Here is a 16,381-nt window from a genome sequence, read left to right on the forward strand (position 1 = left end):
TCGATGTAGAATGTCCCGGCAGATACAAAATTTCCCCATGCATCTACAATATTCTGCCTTGCACACTGTTTACTAACCGTGCACTTTAATATATAGAAATCAGCACCCTCTGAATTGCCTTCTTCAGCATTTACAACAAAGTTATCCCCAACGTTCAGGACATCACTCAAAGTATCTCCAAGTCCCTCATATGTGAAGTCAGCATTCTGCCCTGTTTCTCCATCAACTGCTTCCTTATCATTCAGAGTGTGATACTCCCAATTCTGAATGTATGCTTTGTTTAGACAATATCTCAAATTTCCCTGCACACAATGGAAGCAAAAACAAGTCAATTCTCTAACCGCAATACAATGACCATCCAACCTGGAATAACCGCGAACAGCCATGAATAAATGAAGTTGTGTTTAATGAACTTTCCTAGAGATACTACAAACAGAGACACCAAATCCCTTGGTTTAAGCATCTTCCGAACTAGATCCTTTCTTTTACACACCTTTCCTTCAAAATTGGTGTTCACTGACTCAAAGAACTTCACAGATATCAATATCACTACTCAATTCATTTGGACACCACCTAAATCTAGTAGGGCCACAATCTTGACATAAACCCATGACACATTTATGAATATGGAAGATAGCGTCAGTTTCTCTCAGACACAATATTGAATCTAATAAATAACTCATGGAAGAGATAACGTGCTCAGATGATTTACACTTCTCTTGCGGGCTTGATCGACAGATTGGGCACCCACATGTGCAAACTGTATTAGTTAGGGATGCGCTATGGTGACATAGTAGATTAACAGAGTCCTTCAGAAAACCCATCTGTACATGGTAAATGCAACAACATGTGTATCGATCCTTTAAGCGTCTCACAAAGTGTGGCTTAAGAGACTCAAATGTTCGTAGTTGAACTTTGATAGTTGGATGCATTCGTTTGAACCTAATAAATAAATCAACCTGCGTAATAAAGGGGAATTAGTTATTCTCGTAACTAGCTAACTATCCTAGTAGCTAATTAGTTATTCTAGTAGCTAATTAGCTATTCTAGTAGCTTATTAGCTATTCTAGTAGCTAATTAGCTATCATGGTAGCTAATTAGTTGTCCTAGTAGCTAATTAGTTGTCCTAGTAGCTAATTAGCTATCATGGTAGCTAATTAGCTGTCGTAGTAGCTAATTAGCTATCATGGTAGCTAATTAGCTATTCTAGTAGCTAATTAGGTATCATGGTAGCTAATTAGCTGCTCTAGTAGCTAATTAGCTATCATGGTGGCTAATTAGCTTTCCTAGTAACTAATTAGCTATCATGGTGGCTAATTAGCTGGTCTAGTAGCTAATTAGCTATCATGGTGGCTAATTAGCTTTCCTAGTAACTAATTAGCTATCATGGTGGCTAATTAGCTGGTCTAGTAGCTAATTAGCTATCATGGTGGCTAATTAGTGGGTCTAGTAGCTAATTAGCTATCATGGTGGCTAATTAGCTGTCGTAGTAACTAATTAGCTATCATGGTAGCTAATTAGCTGGTCTAGTAGCTAATTAGCTATAATGGTGGCTAATTAGCTGTCCTAACTAATTAGCTATCATGGTAGCAAATTAGCTAGTCTAGTAGCTAATTAGCTATCACGGTGGCTAATTAGCTATCCTATTAAGCTAATTAGCTATCATGGTAGCTAATTAGCTTTCCTAGTAGCTAATTAGTTGGTAATAACGAAATAGCAAACTAGCTACCAGTACAACTAATTATCTGGTAGTACCTAAATTAGCTATTGAGAATAGCTAATTAGCTATCATGGTAGTAGTTATTGAGAGTAGCCAGTTACCTATGTAGTAGCTATCCTAGTAGCTAATTAGCTATCATGGTAGCTAATTAGCTTTGCTAGTAGCTAATTAGTTGGTAATAACGAAATAGCTAACTAGCTACCAGTACAGCTAATTATCTGGTAGTACCTAAACTAGCTATTGAGAATAGCTAATTAGCTATCATGGTAGTAGCTATTGAGAGTAGCCAGTTACCTATGTAGTAGCTATCCTAGTAGCTAACTGAGGTAAATGTAACTGATAAGCTAATTAGCTTTTCTGCTAACTAAGCTAATTAACTTTCCATGTAGAGTCAAAACAAATGTTGAGATAAATGTAAATACTTGAGGTACATCAAGAAGATGAATGGGATGCTCCTCGTATTGATTTCTTCCAACACGTTTCCTGCATAAATCCTTTTTATTGGGTGAAACCCTACTCTCATTAGTCCAAAACATTGTGATTACATCCTTGATTTCATCGTATTGATTTCTTCCAACACGTTTCCTGCATAAATCCTTTTCATTGGGTGAAACCCTACTCTCATTAGTCCAAAACATTGTGATTACATCCTTGATTTCATCGTATTGATTTCTTCCAACACGTTTCCTGCATAAATCCTTTTCATTGGGTGAAACCCTACTCTCATTAGTCCAAAACATTGTGATTACATCCTTGATTTCAAATGTTATGGGTGTCATTGGCTTACATCTTGTAGTTAGCTTTAGTAGACTAGTTCCTTCACCCGAGGAAATTATACGGTTCATTGTATTGTACACTGCTTTTCTACTAACACCAATTACCTTAGATAGCTCACTGATGTTTATATCGTCAACATCATTATTAAGTAATATCATTAGACTAGACCTTTTTAAGACAATATCATCTTCTGACCTGCTCATGGATACGAAACTATTACGAAGATTATTTACTAAAATAGATGATATGTTTGCATTAAGACCATCACAATCAACTAAGTCCTTTATCGATGGATCATTACATATTCCATAAAGTACTACCTTCTTTTCTTCATTGCTGATGTGCTTGGTTTGAACATTGAAATAGTCTACAACCTTTCTCTCTATGATGGTAGTCGCATTACTTACATTCTCAGCTAAACTATCCTTACCTTTACTGAGTGTGGCTTTCGTATCCTTCAACAATTGACGATGTTTCCTTTTTTTTTCTGCCCAATAGTTTCGTATGGCTTGTTGTGTCCTGATAGCATCATCCCTATCCTTATGATCATTGAGGGGTAATTCTAAACACCCTTCTTCCCCTTCCATTTGGCTGGACATGTTAAAACCCTAAATTTCCAGAAAAAAAAACAAGTATTAAGATGGCTATGGGCAACAACAATACACAAAAATATTCCACAATACACAAGATTAGACACAACAATACACAAGATAATCAATAGACAGAAAAGTTATTGCAATCCAAGACCGAAAAGTAGAGGATTTCACTCCGTTGGATCGAACAGTTGAGGAGGCGATCCAAGACCGACCAATGGCGACAACTGAGTGTAGAATGTTGCCGTTGGATGAGTGAACTCTGTCAAATCGAAATGTGGAAGCAATCCGGGACTGGACAGTAGCGGCAACTGAGTATAGAATGATGGCAATGGAGGAGAGAACCCTGTCACATTGAACAGTTACTGATGATGCTTGGAACGCACATAGAAGGCACCTGAGAGTAGAGTGGCACAGAGAAGAGAACCCCGTCAGATTGAACAGTTACCAATGATGCTTGGAACGCACAGTAGCGGCCCCTGAGTGTAGAGTGGCAAAGAGAAGAGAACCCCGTCAGATTGAACAGCTCTTTGAGGATGCTTGGAACGCACAGTAGCGGCCCCTGAGTGTAGAGTGGCAAAGAGAAGAGAACCCAATCAGATTGAACAGCTCTTTGATGATGCTTGGAACGCACAGTAGTAGCCCCTGAGTGTAGAGTGGCACAGAGAAGAGAACCCTGTTAGATTGAACAGCTCTTTGATGATGCTTGGAACGCACAGTAGCGGCCCCTGAGTGTAGAGTGGCACGGAGAAGAGAACCCCATCAGATTGAACAGCTCTTTGATGATGCTTGGAATGCACAGTAGTGGCCCCTGAGTGTAGAGTGTCACAGAGAAGAGAACCCCGTCAGATTGAGCAGCTCTTTGATTATGCTTGGAATGCACAGTAGCGGCCCCTCAGTGTAGAGTGGCGGCAGGTGGACTCGATAGGGTTAAGCAACAGTGGTAGCAACTAACCCACAGTACTCAACTAGAGATGGCCTACGTGATGTGGCAAAGGATCATGCATAATGGACCTAGGAATTCGATATATAATTTATGGTACACATTTATAGTGCACACATCAATTTATGTTGCACATTTATGGCACTCATTTACATATGTAATTAAAACACTCTAGTATTTTCAATGGTAGTTTTTTGCATACTTAATTTATTAATGATGGCTTTTTACTAAAATGACTATTTATCAATAGTAGTTTTTTGCATAGCTAATTAGCTATGTCAAGGACATAGCTAATTGTTTCCACTCGCATGCTTTCACCCTAATCTCTTCTTTCTCCCTCATTTAGTCACAATTATTCGGTTAGAAAGCCTAAATAAAATTCTTTAATCATTGGATAGATTACTTCTTCCTTCTCCTCAATCTATGGAAAGGAGTTATTGCAGAAAATTGCTTCTTTATTTCTCCCTACACTCGTTTTCTGTTGAAATATTGCACAACTTGGAGGCATAAGTAGTTTCTTAGTTCTCCCTAGTTTAGTCTTCTTTGTTTCATCGAAGAATAAGCTTTATGGGGGATGATAAGCTTTATGGTCAATCGATGTAATGTGTTCTATATACCACACTCTTACTCTCTTCTCAAGCATTCTTCAATGATTATTAATTTGATCAAAGCTAATTATCGGTGATTCAGTAGAGATGTTAAATCACCGCCACGACGCCATCCAAGATTGTTTGGAGTTTTTCCTATTGAATTCATCAAAAGACAAATTCCATTAATTTATATGCATAAATAGACTATTGTATAGTTCAACATGTTACATGTATGGTTTGGTTATATGTGTGTCTATCCCTTCTTTAATATAACAATGTTGGTGGCAGATAGAGACATTGATAGCTTGTGGTGGCTTATCAAAGAATAGTCTCTTCATTCAAGAGCATGCCTATATCACAGGTAAAAGTTCCATATGATGCTCTTTATAATTCATTTCTAATGAATAATAATTTTTTCCTCTTAATATGGATGGAATGTCATTTGCTTAGGTAGCTAGCTTCCATTCAGATTTGTCATTTGGTTATGCTTATCATTCAAACAATCTCTTCCTACATTGTTACATCACATGATTTCCTTATTCACATATTTAACATTGTGAATTCATGAATCTAGGAAAATATAAAAGACAACTTCGAATCTCTAGAACTTGTCATACTCAATCAACTATGCCATGCAAGGAATCCCCCTTATGGGATAAATATTGTGTGAACAAACAAGCTGGGAAGTCATCTGGGAACTATTATTGGGATTGTAGATTATGTGGTTTTCATGGGTCTGGGACACTAACACATTTAGTTGCTCACCTTGCTGGAATTAAAGGTGAAGGTATAGACAAGTGTGTGCAAGTAACTCTAGAGGCATATCAAGAGGCTATGGTAGTAGCACAAGAAAGTGAATTGACTCGCAAGAAGCTAAAACGCATTAAAGAAGTGGAAGTCATGGAACAATAAATTGAGCTTCAAGAAGGCATTGTGGATTCAATGGTTGATTCAATGTTCCAATCACAACCTTCAATGGCTAGCATAAGTGCCTCATCTAAGAAGGATTCAATAGACCAAATTCCTATTGATATTGAAGATACAGAAGGTTCAAGAAGAAAAGGTCTCACTCAAAGCACGATAAGGAGAGGATCAAATGTTGCTATGTTGATCAAGAAAGACCATGCAAACACAATGTTGGTTAGATGCATTGTGGAAGGTAATCTAACTTTTAATCTTTTGAAAATGTCATGTTGGAGGAACATGTTGTTATCTTTCTCTGATATTGGGGAAAAGTATAGTGGTATTACCTACAATGATTTAAGAGCTAAATATTTAAAGAAAGAGCATTTGAATGTGCAACACAAAGTGGAAAATGTGAAAGCCCTTTGGCCAAAATATGGAGTTACCATACTTTCAGATGGATGGATTGACACTAGCAAGCGAGCACTTGTGAATATTTTGGTCTCATGTTGTTATGGCACTATGTACCTTAAAACTATTGATTGTAGTGGTGTTTCTACAAGGGTCGGCGGTCCATGGTTGGCTTAAATGCTATCAGCTGTAATAAATGAAGTAAAAGTAGAAAATGTGGTGCAAATCGTCACTGACAATGCATCTAATTGTGTTAGCATGGGTCACATTCTAGAGACTAAATTCCCAAGCCTTGTATGGACTCCTTGTGCATCACATTGTTTAGATTTATTGCTAGAGGATATTGGGAAGTTGTCTTGGGTTCGTGGAGTGCACAAGAAAGCAAATTATGTGGTTAGACTATTCGCCAAGAAAAGGAATGCACGAAAAAATTTCAGCAACTATTCATCTCTTGTGCTCCTTAGGCTAAGTGCCACTCGATTTGGCTATATCCTTATTGTCCTTGAGAGGCTGGCAAGAGTTTGGAGAGCCCTAGAACAAACTGTGGTTAGTAACTATTGGGAGGATTGGAGTGACTCCAAAAAGCCAGATGTTGTCAAGGTGAAGTTCATTGTGCAAGATAGCTCTACTTTGCCTTCAATTATGATTGTAATTTCGATTATGCGTCCATTGTTTTCTGTTTTGCAGCTAACTGATCGTGAAGGATCTACAATGGGCTTACTTTATGAGTTCATGAGGAGGGCTAGAGACACATTGGAACAAGGAGCAAGAGAACACACATTACACAAGGACAGGTAATATGTTTCTATTCTAATATTATTATTTCTATGTGCTCTGTAGTATGTACAATTGTTGTTTATAGCATCTTTTTCATTTCTTTGAATCATTGTTGTTGTCTATATTATGCATATTTCGGTAACTGATTTCCAGTTTTGATTTGAGTTTGTCAAATGTTAATGCAGATATAAAGAGGTTTTGGAATGTTTTGATTGTCGTTGGTCGTGGTTCAAAAAGCCAATTCATATTGTTGCACATATTTTTCATCCTTTATGGAAGCCCAAAGATCAACCAATTATTATGAATGCAGAGATGATGGATGGAGGGCTTGCATATATTCAAAAAGTATATTCTATAGATGAATGTGAAATCTTGCAAGATCAATTTGACATGTATAGAAATGGTGTGGGCCGATTTAGCAATGAGCTATCAAAGTCACACATTGCAAAATGTAAACCTGTTTCATGGTGGGAAAGATATGGAGACAATGTGCCCTTGCTACAGTCATTAGCTTGTAGAGTATTGTCTTAGGTATTATAGCTCATTTTTTTATTAATGTTTCAATTTTATTACTCTTCTACAATGACATGTATTGTTTGCTTAATACTTTGTGTCATAGGATTGCTCTTCTAGAGCTGCTGAAAGAAATTGGAATGCACATGCATTGGCACATACAAAAAGGAGGAACTGTTTGAAGGTGAAACAAGTGGAGAGATTAGTATATGTTAGAGAAAACTTAAGGCTTGTTCAAAGCTTTCAAACTCATGCAGGTCTACATCTTTCTTACTCATGTTTGACACTTGAAAGTTTATGTTTAGAAAATCATTTGTAGGTTAATTAACGAACCTTGTTAATTGGTAAATATATTATATGATTTAAGTAAATCCTGATGAGATAGACATTGACAAGACTGTTGAAATGCCTCCATCAACAACCAATATTGATACTCAAGTCGCACAAGCATATTTTGAGGAAGCAGAGGCTATGCATATTGGTCGGGTTACTCAAAGTAGATCTAAGTTTGCCAATATGATAGTGGACGAAGGATTGGTGGGATCAAGTTCTAGGACTATTGGAAGAGTTTGCGCGAGAGTTGCAAGTACAAGAAGGGTAAATACTCAACAAACTACAATTGAGGCTTGCAATGTTGAATATGGAAATGATGATGGAGATCAAGAGGATGAAGACATTGACAATGCCATAGTTTATTCATCTTCTGATAGTGATTATGTGGACAACTATGATGATACAACAATGGAATCTTCTAATGATGATGTTGAAGAAGAAACATAATCGAAAATTGCATGGATTGTTGGTTTTTACATATTTATTTGAATTTAAGAACCAATAACTATGAGTATGAAGAAAGTTTTAAATTTTAAAAATTTTTTGATTACTTTATTCATTTTCTATGAGGATTGAAATAATATGTGTTTTGATTCAAACTTCAATTATGTTCTTGATTCTTGAATCTCCACTTTCATTTTAAAATATGTATACCACATGTATTGAAACATAGATAACCATGTGTTATCCATGGGAAATAAAAATAATTTGTATTTACTATATAGTAAATACTATTCAAATCCCAGTATCTTTGCATTCAACATCAATGGTGTTAAAGTATTCAACGTATTCAAAACGTATTTAACGTACTCAACGAACTCAACGTATTTTACCTTTAAATACGTATTCTAAGAACTTATAAAAATAATTTAGAATACTTATAAAATACGTAACATATGTATTGTACGTGTACGGTATGCTATGTATGTTACAACCATGGAATGCACCATTGGAGCTGGTGCATACTGATGTGTGTCAAGTGGGCACGAAGTCACATGCCGGATCGCAATACTTTGTGACGTTCATAGATGACCACAGCAGGAAGCTGTGGGTCTCACCGTTGAAGACGAAGGATCAGGTATTGTCTGTGTTCAAGGAACTCCACGTGAGAGTGGAAAGGGAAACCGACTGGAAGCTAAAGGCGGTTCGAGCAGATAATGGAGGAGAGTACCAGGGGTAGTTCGAGGAGTATTGTCGATCGAAGGGAATCCGGCTCCAATTTACCATGCCGAAGACGCCGAAACTAAATGGGTTGGCCGAATGGATGAACTAGACCGTGATGGAGAGAATCCGGAGCATGCTGGCACATGCAAAGCTACCCAAGATGTTTTGGGCTAAGGCGCTGATGACGGCGACGTATGTGATAAACATATCACCCTCAGCACCCTTGGACGGAGACACACCACAGAGAGTATGGACCGGGAAAGATGTGTCTTACTAGCATCTGAAGGTGTTCGAGTGTCTCGCATATGTGCATGTTGCAAAGGACAGGAGAGCAAAGCTGGATCCGAAGTCCAGGCCATGCATATTCCTTGGATACAACGATGATGAGTTTGGTTATCGGGTGTGGGATCTGGTTGACATAAAGGTGATCTGGAGTCGAGACATAGTCTTCATGGAAGACAGGACCATTGCCGACTAGGAGTCGGAGAAGAAGGTGAGGACAATGGAAACTGGTTTGAGGACACAAGGATTTACCCGGTTGGAAACCGGATGTTAGCCGGTAACCGGATGACACTCGACGAACTGGCCAGATTCGGACAAGAAACTGAACTAACCAAAGAAGAAGAAGAAGAAGACACGGGAACTGGACAAGATCCCGAATCATATTCGGATGAAGAGCAAACGGAGGAACCGGTAGTCAAAAACCAAGGACGAAAATACCCTCTCAAAGAAAGAAAGATATATTAACATCTTCTAAGGCCAAAATTGGCCCATGAGACAAATGGTTTACAACAAAAAATGGGATATTTACCCATTCATCGAAAGTAAAAAATAAAAATAAAAATAGAGTTTTAAGCTAAATTGTTCTAATAAAATAAAATAACAAACATGTTCTACAATGAAAATGATGTTATACTAGGCCTAATTTCATTTCCATCCAAGTCTCTCGAAGAGAAGCATGAGGTCAAAGGGTTTCAATGTGGATGTGGCCTGTGGCCCCAATGTAAAAGGTACCCCAACCATAGCTTCTAGTCTACGTAGTTCACGTTCCCTTATCTTCTTAATCCTTTCTACTCCGTGTTGACTTGTTTTGAAGCCCAAAATCCGAGGGAATTTGGTTGTCCTTTGCGTTTCAGTTTCCTCAAGAGAGAGGTCAAGCAGCGTAAGTGTATCCACATTCATCGTCTCCCCTTGATCCTGAAAAATTGCATTAGTTACAAGTTGATGAATAGTAAAAGAGAGAGAAGAGTCCCCTGGAGATTTCCGGATGCAGAGCATGTATTGCTGACCGATGAGGGGGAGCTAGAAAGCTTCAAAGAAGCAAAGAAAGACACTCATAGCCGCAAGTGGTTAGGTGCCATGCAAGATGAGATGGATTCCCTGCATGAGAACAACACATACGAACTAACAGAATTACCGAAAGGAAAGAGGGCACGCCGAAACAAGTGGGTGTACAAGCTGAAACTAGGAGTTGCCAGAAATCCACACCTTTCTTCTGTTGGTGAAGGGTTTCCAATAGAAGAAAGGTGTGGATTTCGATGAGATCTTTGCCCCGGTAGTAAAGATGGCATCCATCTGGACGGTATTGAGCATAGTGGCAAGCATAGACCTCGAGGTAGAGCAATTGGACGTCAAGACGGCATTCCTACATGGCGACCTCGAAGAAGAGATCTACATGCATCAACTTGAAGGATTTGAGAAGAAAGGGAAGGAGCACCTGGTGTGGCGGCTGAAGAAGAGCTTATACGGATTGGAGCAAGCCCCCCGGAAATGGTACCGGAAGTTCGACTCCTTCATGATCAATCAAGGGTACCACAAAACGCAAGCCGATCACTGCGTGTTTGTGAAGAAATTCGATGGAGGCGATTTCCTGATACTCCTTCTATACCTGGATGACATGTTGATCGTCGGACCGGACCGAACCAAAATCAGGATGCTGAAGAAGGCCTTCAACCGAACCTTCTCCATGAAAGATTTGGGTCCGGCAAGACAAATCTTAGGGATGCACATCATCTGGGACCAGAAGAAGAAGCTATTGTGGTTGTCACAAGAAAAGTACGTGAGAAAGGTGAGAAAGGTGTAACACTCTCGGCAAACTTCAAGCTATCCGGAAAGCAAAGCCCGAAGAAAAAGGCAGAGAAGAAGGATATGATGAAGATACCATATGCCTCCGCCATCGGGAGCTTGATGTACGCAATGGTGTGTACCCGGACGGATATTGGATATGCAGTCGAAGTGGTGAGTTAGTTCATGAGCAATCCCAGAAAAGAGCACTGGAACGCGGTCAAGTGGATTCAAATATGTCGGCTAATGCAGATACCAGCGGTCTACATCCAGATATGTTATGACTTATGCATGGGGAGTTGTATCGTGGCAATGGAGGTTGCACAAGTCTGTTGCACTATCAACAACGGAAGCGGAGTATATGGCAGTTGTGGAAGCCGGCAAGGAAGTAATCTGGATGAAGGACTTCATTGGAGAGTGGGATCCGACAGGACCAATACCGGCTCTACTGCGACAGTCAAAGTGTCATCCAACTTGCGAAGAATGTGGCCTACCATTCCCGGACCAAGCACATCCAGAGCAGATATCACTGGCTCTGGGAGAAGGTAGAAGATCAAGACTTCGTGCTGACAAAGATCCACACGAAGGAGAATGGATCAGATATGTTGACCAAGGTGCTTTCCGCCGACAAGTTGAACGCATGCCGAAGACAGATCGGATTAACGAGAAATTCCATGTCGGAGTGAAGGGGGAGTTTGTTGGGAATTCGGTCCCTCCATATGAGAACCGAACGAGTCAGATCAGACGAGCCAAATGAAGGAACTGGATCCGAAAGGGATCTGGATGAGACCCGGAAACCAAATCGAGTGAATCTGGATGGATCCGGTGCAAACCAGATCCAAGGACATATGTGTAAATATGTTTCATGGTGAGCCCATCCAGGCTATATTGGTAAATAGCCCTAAAGTCATATAACTATAAATATGACTTAGGGCAATCACTTTATACAAGAGAGGTGGTTATTGTTAGAAGGATTTGCTTCATGATAGAAAAATAAACCAAAATATTGTTTTGAATAACATTTGAGAGCCTTGAACCCACAACCTCACATACCAAATGCAAGGCAAATGCCATTAAGCTAGGTCATTTGCTCTTTCAAAATTATATTTTAATGTTTGTACTTATGCCATGTATATCTTCATACATGAAAGCTCAAATTAGTGGGATGTTTGTCATGCATCACATCAATTCATGTACTACATGCATATCTCGTACCCTCACATGCATCATATGCATGGGGGCACCTATTTAAAGAGGGAAATGGAAAAGAGTGGAGATAACATGAGACGAGGAATATTATTGTAATAGGTGGGACAAGCTATATTATTGTACAAGAAATATTTAAATGTAATCATCTTCAAATATCAATATAAGTTATTTCCATTTCTCCTCTTTCTTTGACAAGAAGCCCGGTGCTTACTTCCCGGATTCGCAATTTTCTTTTCGTTTGCTCTTGTACCCCAAGATCGATGCGACAATATGGAAACCCTAAAGCGAGAGAAAACCACAAAGAACAGAGCTTCACTATACAGTGGATATACAATGACAAGATTAGAGTACAACATTCTCTACACCGAGTGTATCAGTCACACAGGGTTCTTGGCGTATGCTATTATAGAACACAGCTATGGCGCCGCTCGCTCTCTCTCCTCTCATTCTAACACTTCTCTATCTCTAGCTACAACAGAGAATCACACATTGTTCTCACCCAACCACATTGTTTGCCCTAGGTGTATTTATACTAATACACAATATTGGCTATTTGCAAATGTAGCCCCTACTATACATCACTACTATTATTATCTATAATAATAAGTAGGTATCAGCCGACTCTAGTGTCGACTGTCTAGTCGGTCTGACTAGTCGGCCTGGTCATCGACCATCTTGTCGGCTCAACTAGTCGGTTGCGTCTTCGACCTGGATCTCCTTTGTGTCGACTCACCTAGGCGACTCTCACAGTCGATTTCCTCGTAGTCAACTCTTCAACCATCGATGCTCGGCCCAAACAGTCGGCTCCTCCCACTAGAGGGACATATTCCTAACAAAATCCCCCTTCACTCCTATGGGGAGGAGTCCGTTATTCCCGTCCTCTGTCAACAGACTCTGAGTCTATCCATCGGTAGGTTCTTTGTTAGCATGTTGGATCCATTGTCGTCAGTATTGATCTTCACGAGGGTAAACTCTCCTTCTTCGACTTTCTCCCGCAATCAGTGATACCTTCTCTGTATATGCTTGGTTCGGGAGTGATATGCAACATTCTTGGCTAGATGTATGGCACTCTGAATGTCACAATGAAGCAAGAAATCCCTTTGCTTCATCCCCAACTCGATGAGAAAGTTTCTCATCCAAATGATCTCCTTACTGGCCTCTATTGCTGCCATATAGCCGTGACTGCCACGACACAACTCCCCCTGCCTAGGTCATCACGTACCCTGACGTGGATCGGCTTGAGTCTACATCCCCCAACATGTCCGAGTCGGTAAACCCCTCGAGCATGGGTTTTCCAACACCATACTTAAGACACACACCCGAGGTGCCTTTTAAGTACCTGAGTATCCATTTCACCGTTGCCTAGTGTTCTCGTCATGGATTACTCATGTATCAGCGTACTATTCCCAAAAAAAATGCTATGACTGGTCTCGTCTAGACCATAGCGTACATTAAACTACTAACAACTGAGGCATATGGTACTTTCCTCATCTCAACCTTTTCTTTCTCCCCTCTCGGGCATTGATTTGCATTCAACTTGCAATTAGTCGGCAACACAGAGTCGGTCGTCTTTGCTTCTGACATGTTGAATCTTTCTAGGATCTTCATCATGTATTTCTCTTGTGACAACCACAACACTTTCTTAGTTCTATCCCGAGCTATGTGCATCCCTAAGATCTGTTTAGCCGGTCCAAGATCTTTCATGGCAAACGATTTTCCTAGAGCTTACTTCAAGCTTCTGATCTTCCTTGTGTTTGACCGACTATCAACATATCGTCTACATATAAGAAGAGAACCAAGAAATCACCTTCTTCGTACCTTTTGACGAACACACAGTGATCAGTCTGTGTTTTCTGGAATCCATGTTCCACCATGAAGGATTCAAACTTCTTGTACCATTGGCATGGAGCTTGTTTCAGACCATACAAGCTTTTCTTCAGTCGACACACCAGATTCTCTTTCCCTTCTTCCACAAAGCCTTCGGACTGCTGCATGTAAATTTCTTCATCCAACTCCCCATGCAAGAATGTCGTCTTGACATCCAATTGTTCGATCTCCAGTTCCATGCTAGCAGCTATGCTCAGAACAATTCTAATGAATGTCATCTTCATGACTGGAGCGAATATTTCAATAAAGTCGACACCCTTTTTCTGTTGGAAACCCTTCACCACAATGGGGGCTTTATACCTAGGCGCATTGTCGACTTCTCCAATCTTCACCATGTAGACCCATTTGTTCATGAGTCCTCTCTTACCTTTCCGTAATTTTACCAGGTGGTAAGTGTGGTTTTCGTGCAAGGAGTCCATCTCATCTTGCATTGCGCTCAGCCATTTCTCTCTGTGCTCGTCGGCAATGGCTTCATCATAGCACTCTCGCTCACCTTCATCAATCAAGAGGGTGTATTGACTGACATATGTTGTTGATGCTCTCCTTTCTCTGAGTGGGTATCTCCTTCCACTCGTTGTCGACTCTCGTTCAGGTGTCTCTGCTGACTCCCCTCTTTGCTCAGGTTCATATATGTCGATCAGCTTCAGACGGTGGGACGACTCCAACTCGTATTCCTAGATCAATGTTAATAGCTTTGCCGACTCAGACTCATAGTCGATCGGTCTCTCCGAGTTGACCGACTTGGAATCGGTTGTGCCGACTGGCTGTCTCTGAACAGTTGAATGTGCCGGTTCACTTGGCCTCAAGTCGACAGTAGAGGAGGTTAACTGGGTAGTCAATTCTAACTTCTGTTTCTTCCAGTCCTCTATCGTCTTGTCTGCCAAGAAGACTACATCCCGACTTTCTTGTCGACTAGGTCCCATAGCCTATAGCCGAACTCATCTTCCGAGTATCCCATGAATATGCATGGCTTTGGCTTACTGTCAAGCTTTGACCTCTGATCCTTAGCCACATGCATATACACTAGGCATCCGAACACCCTTAGGTGTCGGTAGAAGACACCCTTTTCTTTCTACACCCTTTGTGGGACATCACCTTTCAATGGTACTGAGGGGGATCTGTTGATCAGATAAACAGTTGTGTACATTGCGTCAGCCTAGTATATTTTTGGCAGTTTAGCATGCAACACCATGCTCCTTACTCTCTCCATGATTGTCCGGTTCATCCTCTCTGTGAGCCCGTTCAACTCAGGGGTCTTCGGTACTATGTATTCAATTCGAATACCTTGGGCCTTGCAGTATTCCTCGAACTGCCCTTTATATTCGCCACCATTGTCGGTTCAGACAACCTTCAACTTCCGACCCGACTCCCGTTCGGTGCTTGCCTGGAACTCCTTGAAGAATGATAGTACTTGATCTTTTGACTTTAGTACAAAAGCCAACAACTTCCAACTATAGTCATCGATGAAGGTCACAAAGTATTGTCCACCTCGGTATGAGGGAGCATGTACATAGCACACATCCATATGTACTAGTTCTAGTGGCACTTCTCTTCTCCTTGGTGGTTTAGAATGGAATGTTGCTCTGATCTGCTTTCCAAACAGGCAGTCGACGCACTTCTCTAGGTGCACTCCCTTAACCTCTGGTAGAAGCTTGTGGTTGGCCAACAGATGCAGTCCCTTCTCACTCATGTGGCCTAGCCTCTTATGTCATATCTGTTCTATTGATTCAGCTACCACATTCACTTCCGACTTGCACAGTCGGGCTTGCACATGTGTACCTTCTTTTTGTGCTCGGGCCACTATAAGATTTCATCGGCAGAATTTCCACTTCCCGTTTCGGAAACTACCATTGTAGCCTTTGTCTTCAAATCTTTCTATCGATATCAGATTCAATCTAATGTGGGGGACATGTTGAACATCCTTCAGAGTCAGTCGACACCCTGTCGACATCGTCAAACAAACACTTCCGACTCCGGCTATCTTGCACTCCCTATTGTCACCCATTTTTACATGACCATGATCCCCAACTATGTAAGTCGAGAAATGCTCTCTCTACGGAGTTATGTGGAAAGATGCACCGGAGTCGATCACCCAAGTGCATTCCTCACTCTCTAGGTTTGCACTTTCCTGTTCATAGATGAACAGAAGTCCTTCACTGCTTGTAGCAATGGTTGAAGTGTCCTTTTCATAAGGAAACTTCCTAGGTTCGACACCATTGTCCTTTCTCATGTGTCAGTAGTCCTTCTGGAAGTGTCCAGGTTTTCCACAATAGAAGCATGTTAGCTTACCTCTGGACATCGACCTGGCTTGAGAGTTTTCACTCCTTGGTGGACTCCTTTGTAGCTTTCTTCCTCTGCTGGTATGTTGAGTCAAATTCGACTCCGACTGGACTAGGACACCCTTGTCCTTCCTTCTTGCATCCTCCTTTAGGATGCTTGTCTTCACCGTTTGTAAGGACAATTTCTCTTCTTGACAGGAGGTGCTGAGAGTAACCAC

The 16,381-nt window shown here is 40.7% G+C and overlaps 1 protein-coding gene across 1 annotated transcript; it reads left to right on the forward strand.

The window, feature by feature from the left end:
• The first annotated feature begins 6,114 nt into the window (after positions 1 to 6,114).
• On the forward strand, positions 6,115 to 8,007 carry LOC147852470 (uncharacterized). Its single transcript, XM_087333914.1, has 4 exons — positions 6,115 to 6,731; positions 6,900 to 7,233; positions 7,334 to 7,484; positions 7,595 to 8,007. Exons 1-4 carry the CDS (start codon positions 6,115 to 6,117, stop codon positions 8,005 to 8,007), a joined length of 1,515 nt encoding a protein of 504 aa, XP_087190040.1.
• The last annotated feature ends 8,374 nt before the right edge of the window (positions 8,008 to 16,381 follow it).

This window comes from Azolla caroliniana, unplaced genomic scaffold, assembly GCF_043228905.1.
Source record: "Azolla caroliniana isolate FFs.n. ecotype wild unplaced genomic scaffold, voAzoCaro1.0.p SCAF_18, whole genome shotgun sequence".
NCBI lineage: Eukaryota > Viridiplantae > Streptophyta > Polypodiopsida > Salviniales > Salviniaceae > Azolla > Azolla caroliniana.

Bases quoted from the DNA above. Each gene is read 5' to 3' on its own strand.
- LOC147852470 (XM_087333914.1), top strand. From the start codon at position 6,115: ATGCTATCAGCTGTAATAAATGAAGTAAAAGTAGAAAATGTGGTGCAA. The intron at 6,732-6,899 runs GTAATATGTTTC...ATGTTAATGCAG, and splicing joins CACACATTACACAAGGACAG to ATATAAAGAGGTTTTGGAAT. The intron at 7,485-7,594 runs GTCTACATCTTT...ATATGATTTAAG, and splicing joins AAGCTTTCAAACTCATGCAG to TAAATCCTGATGAGATAGAC.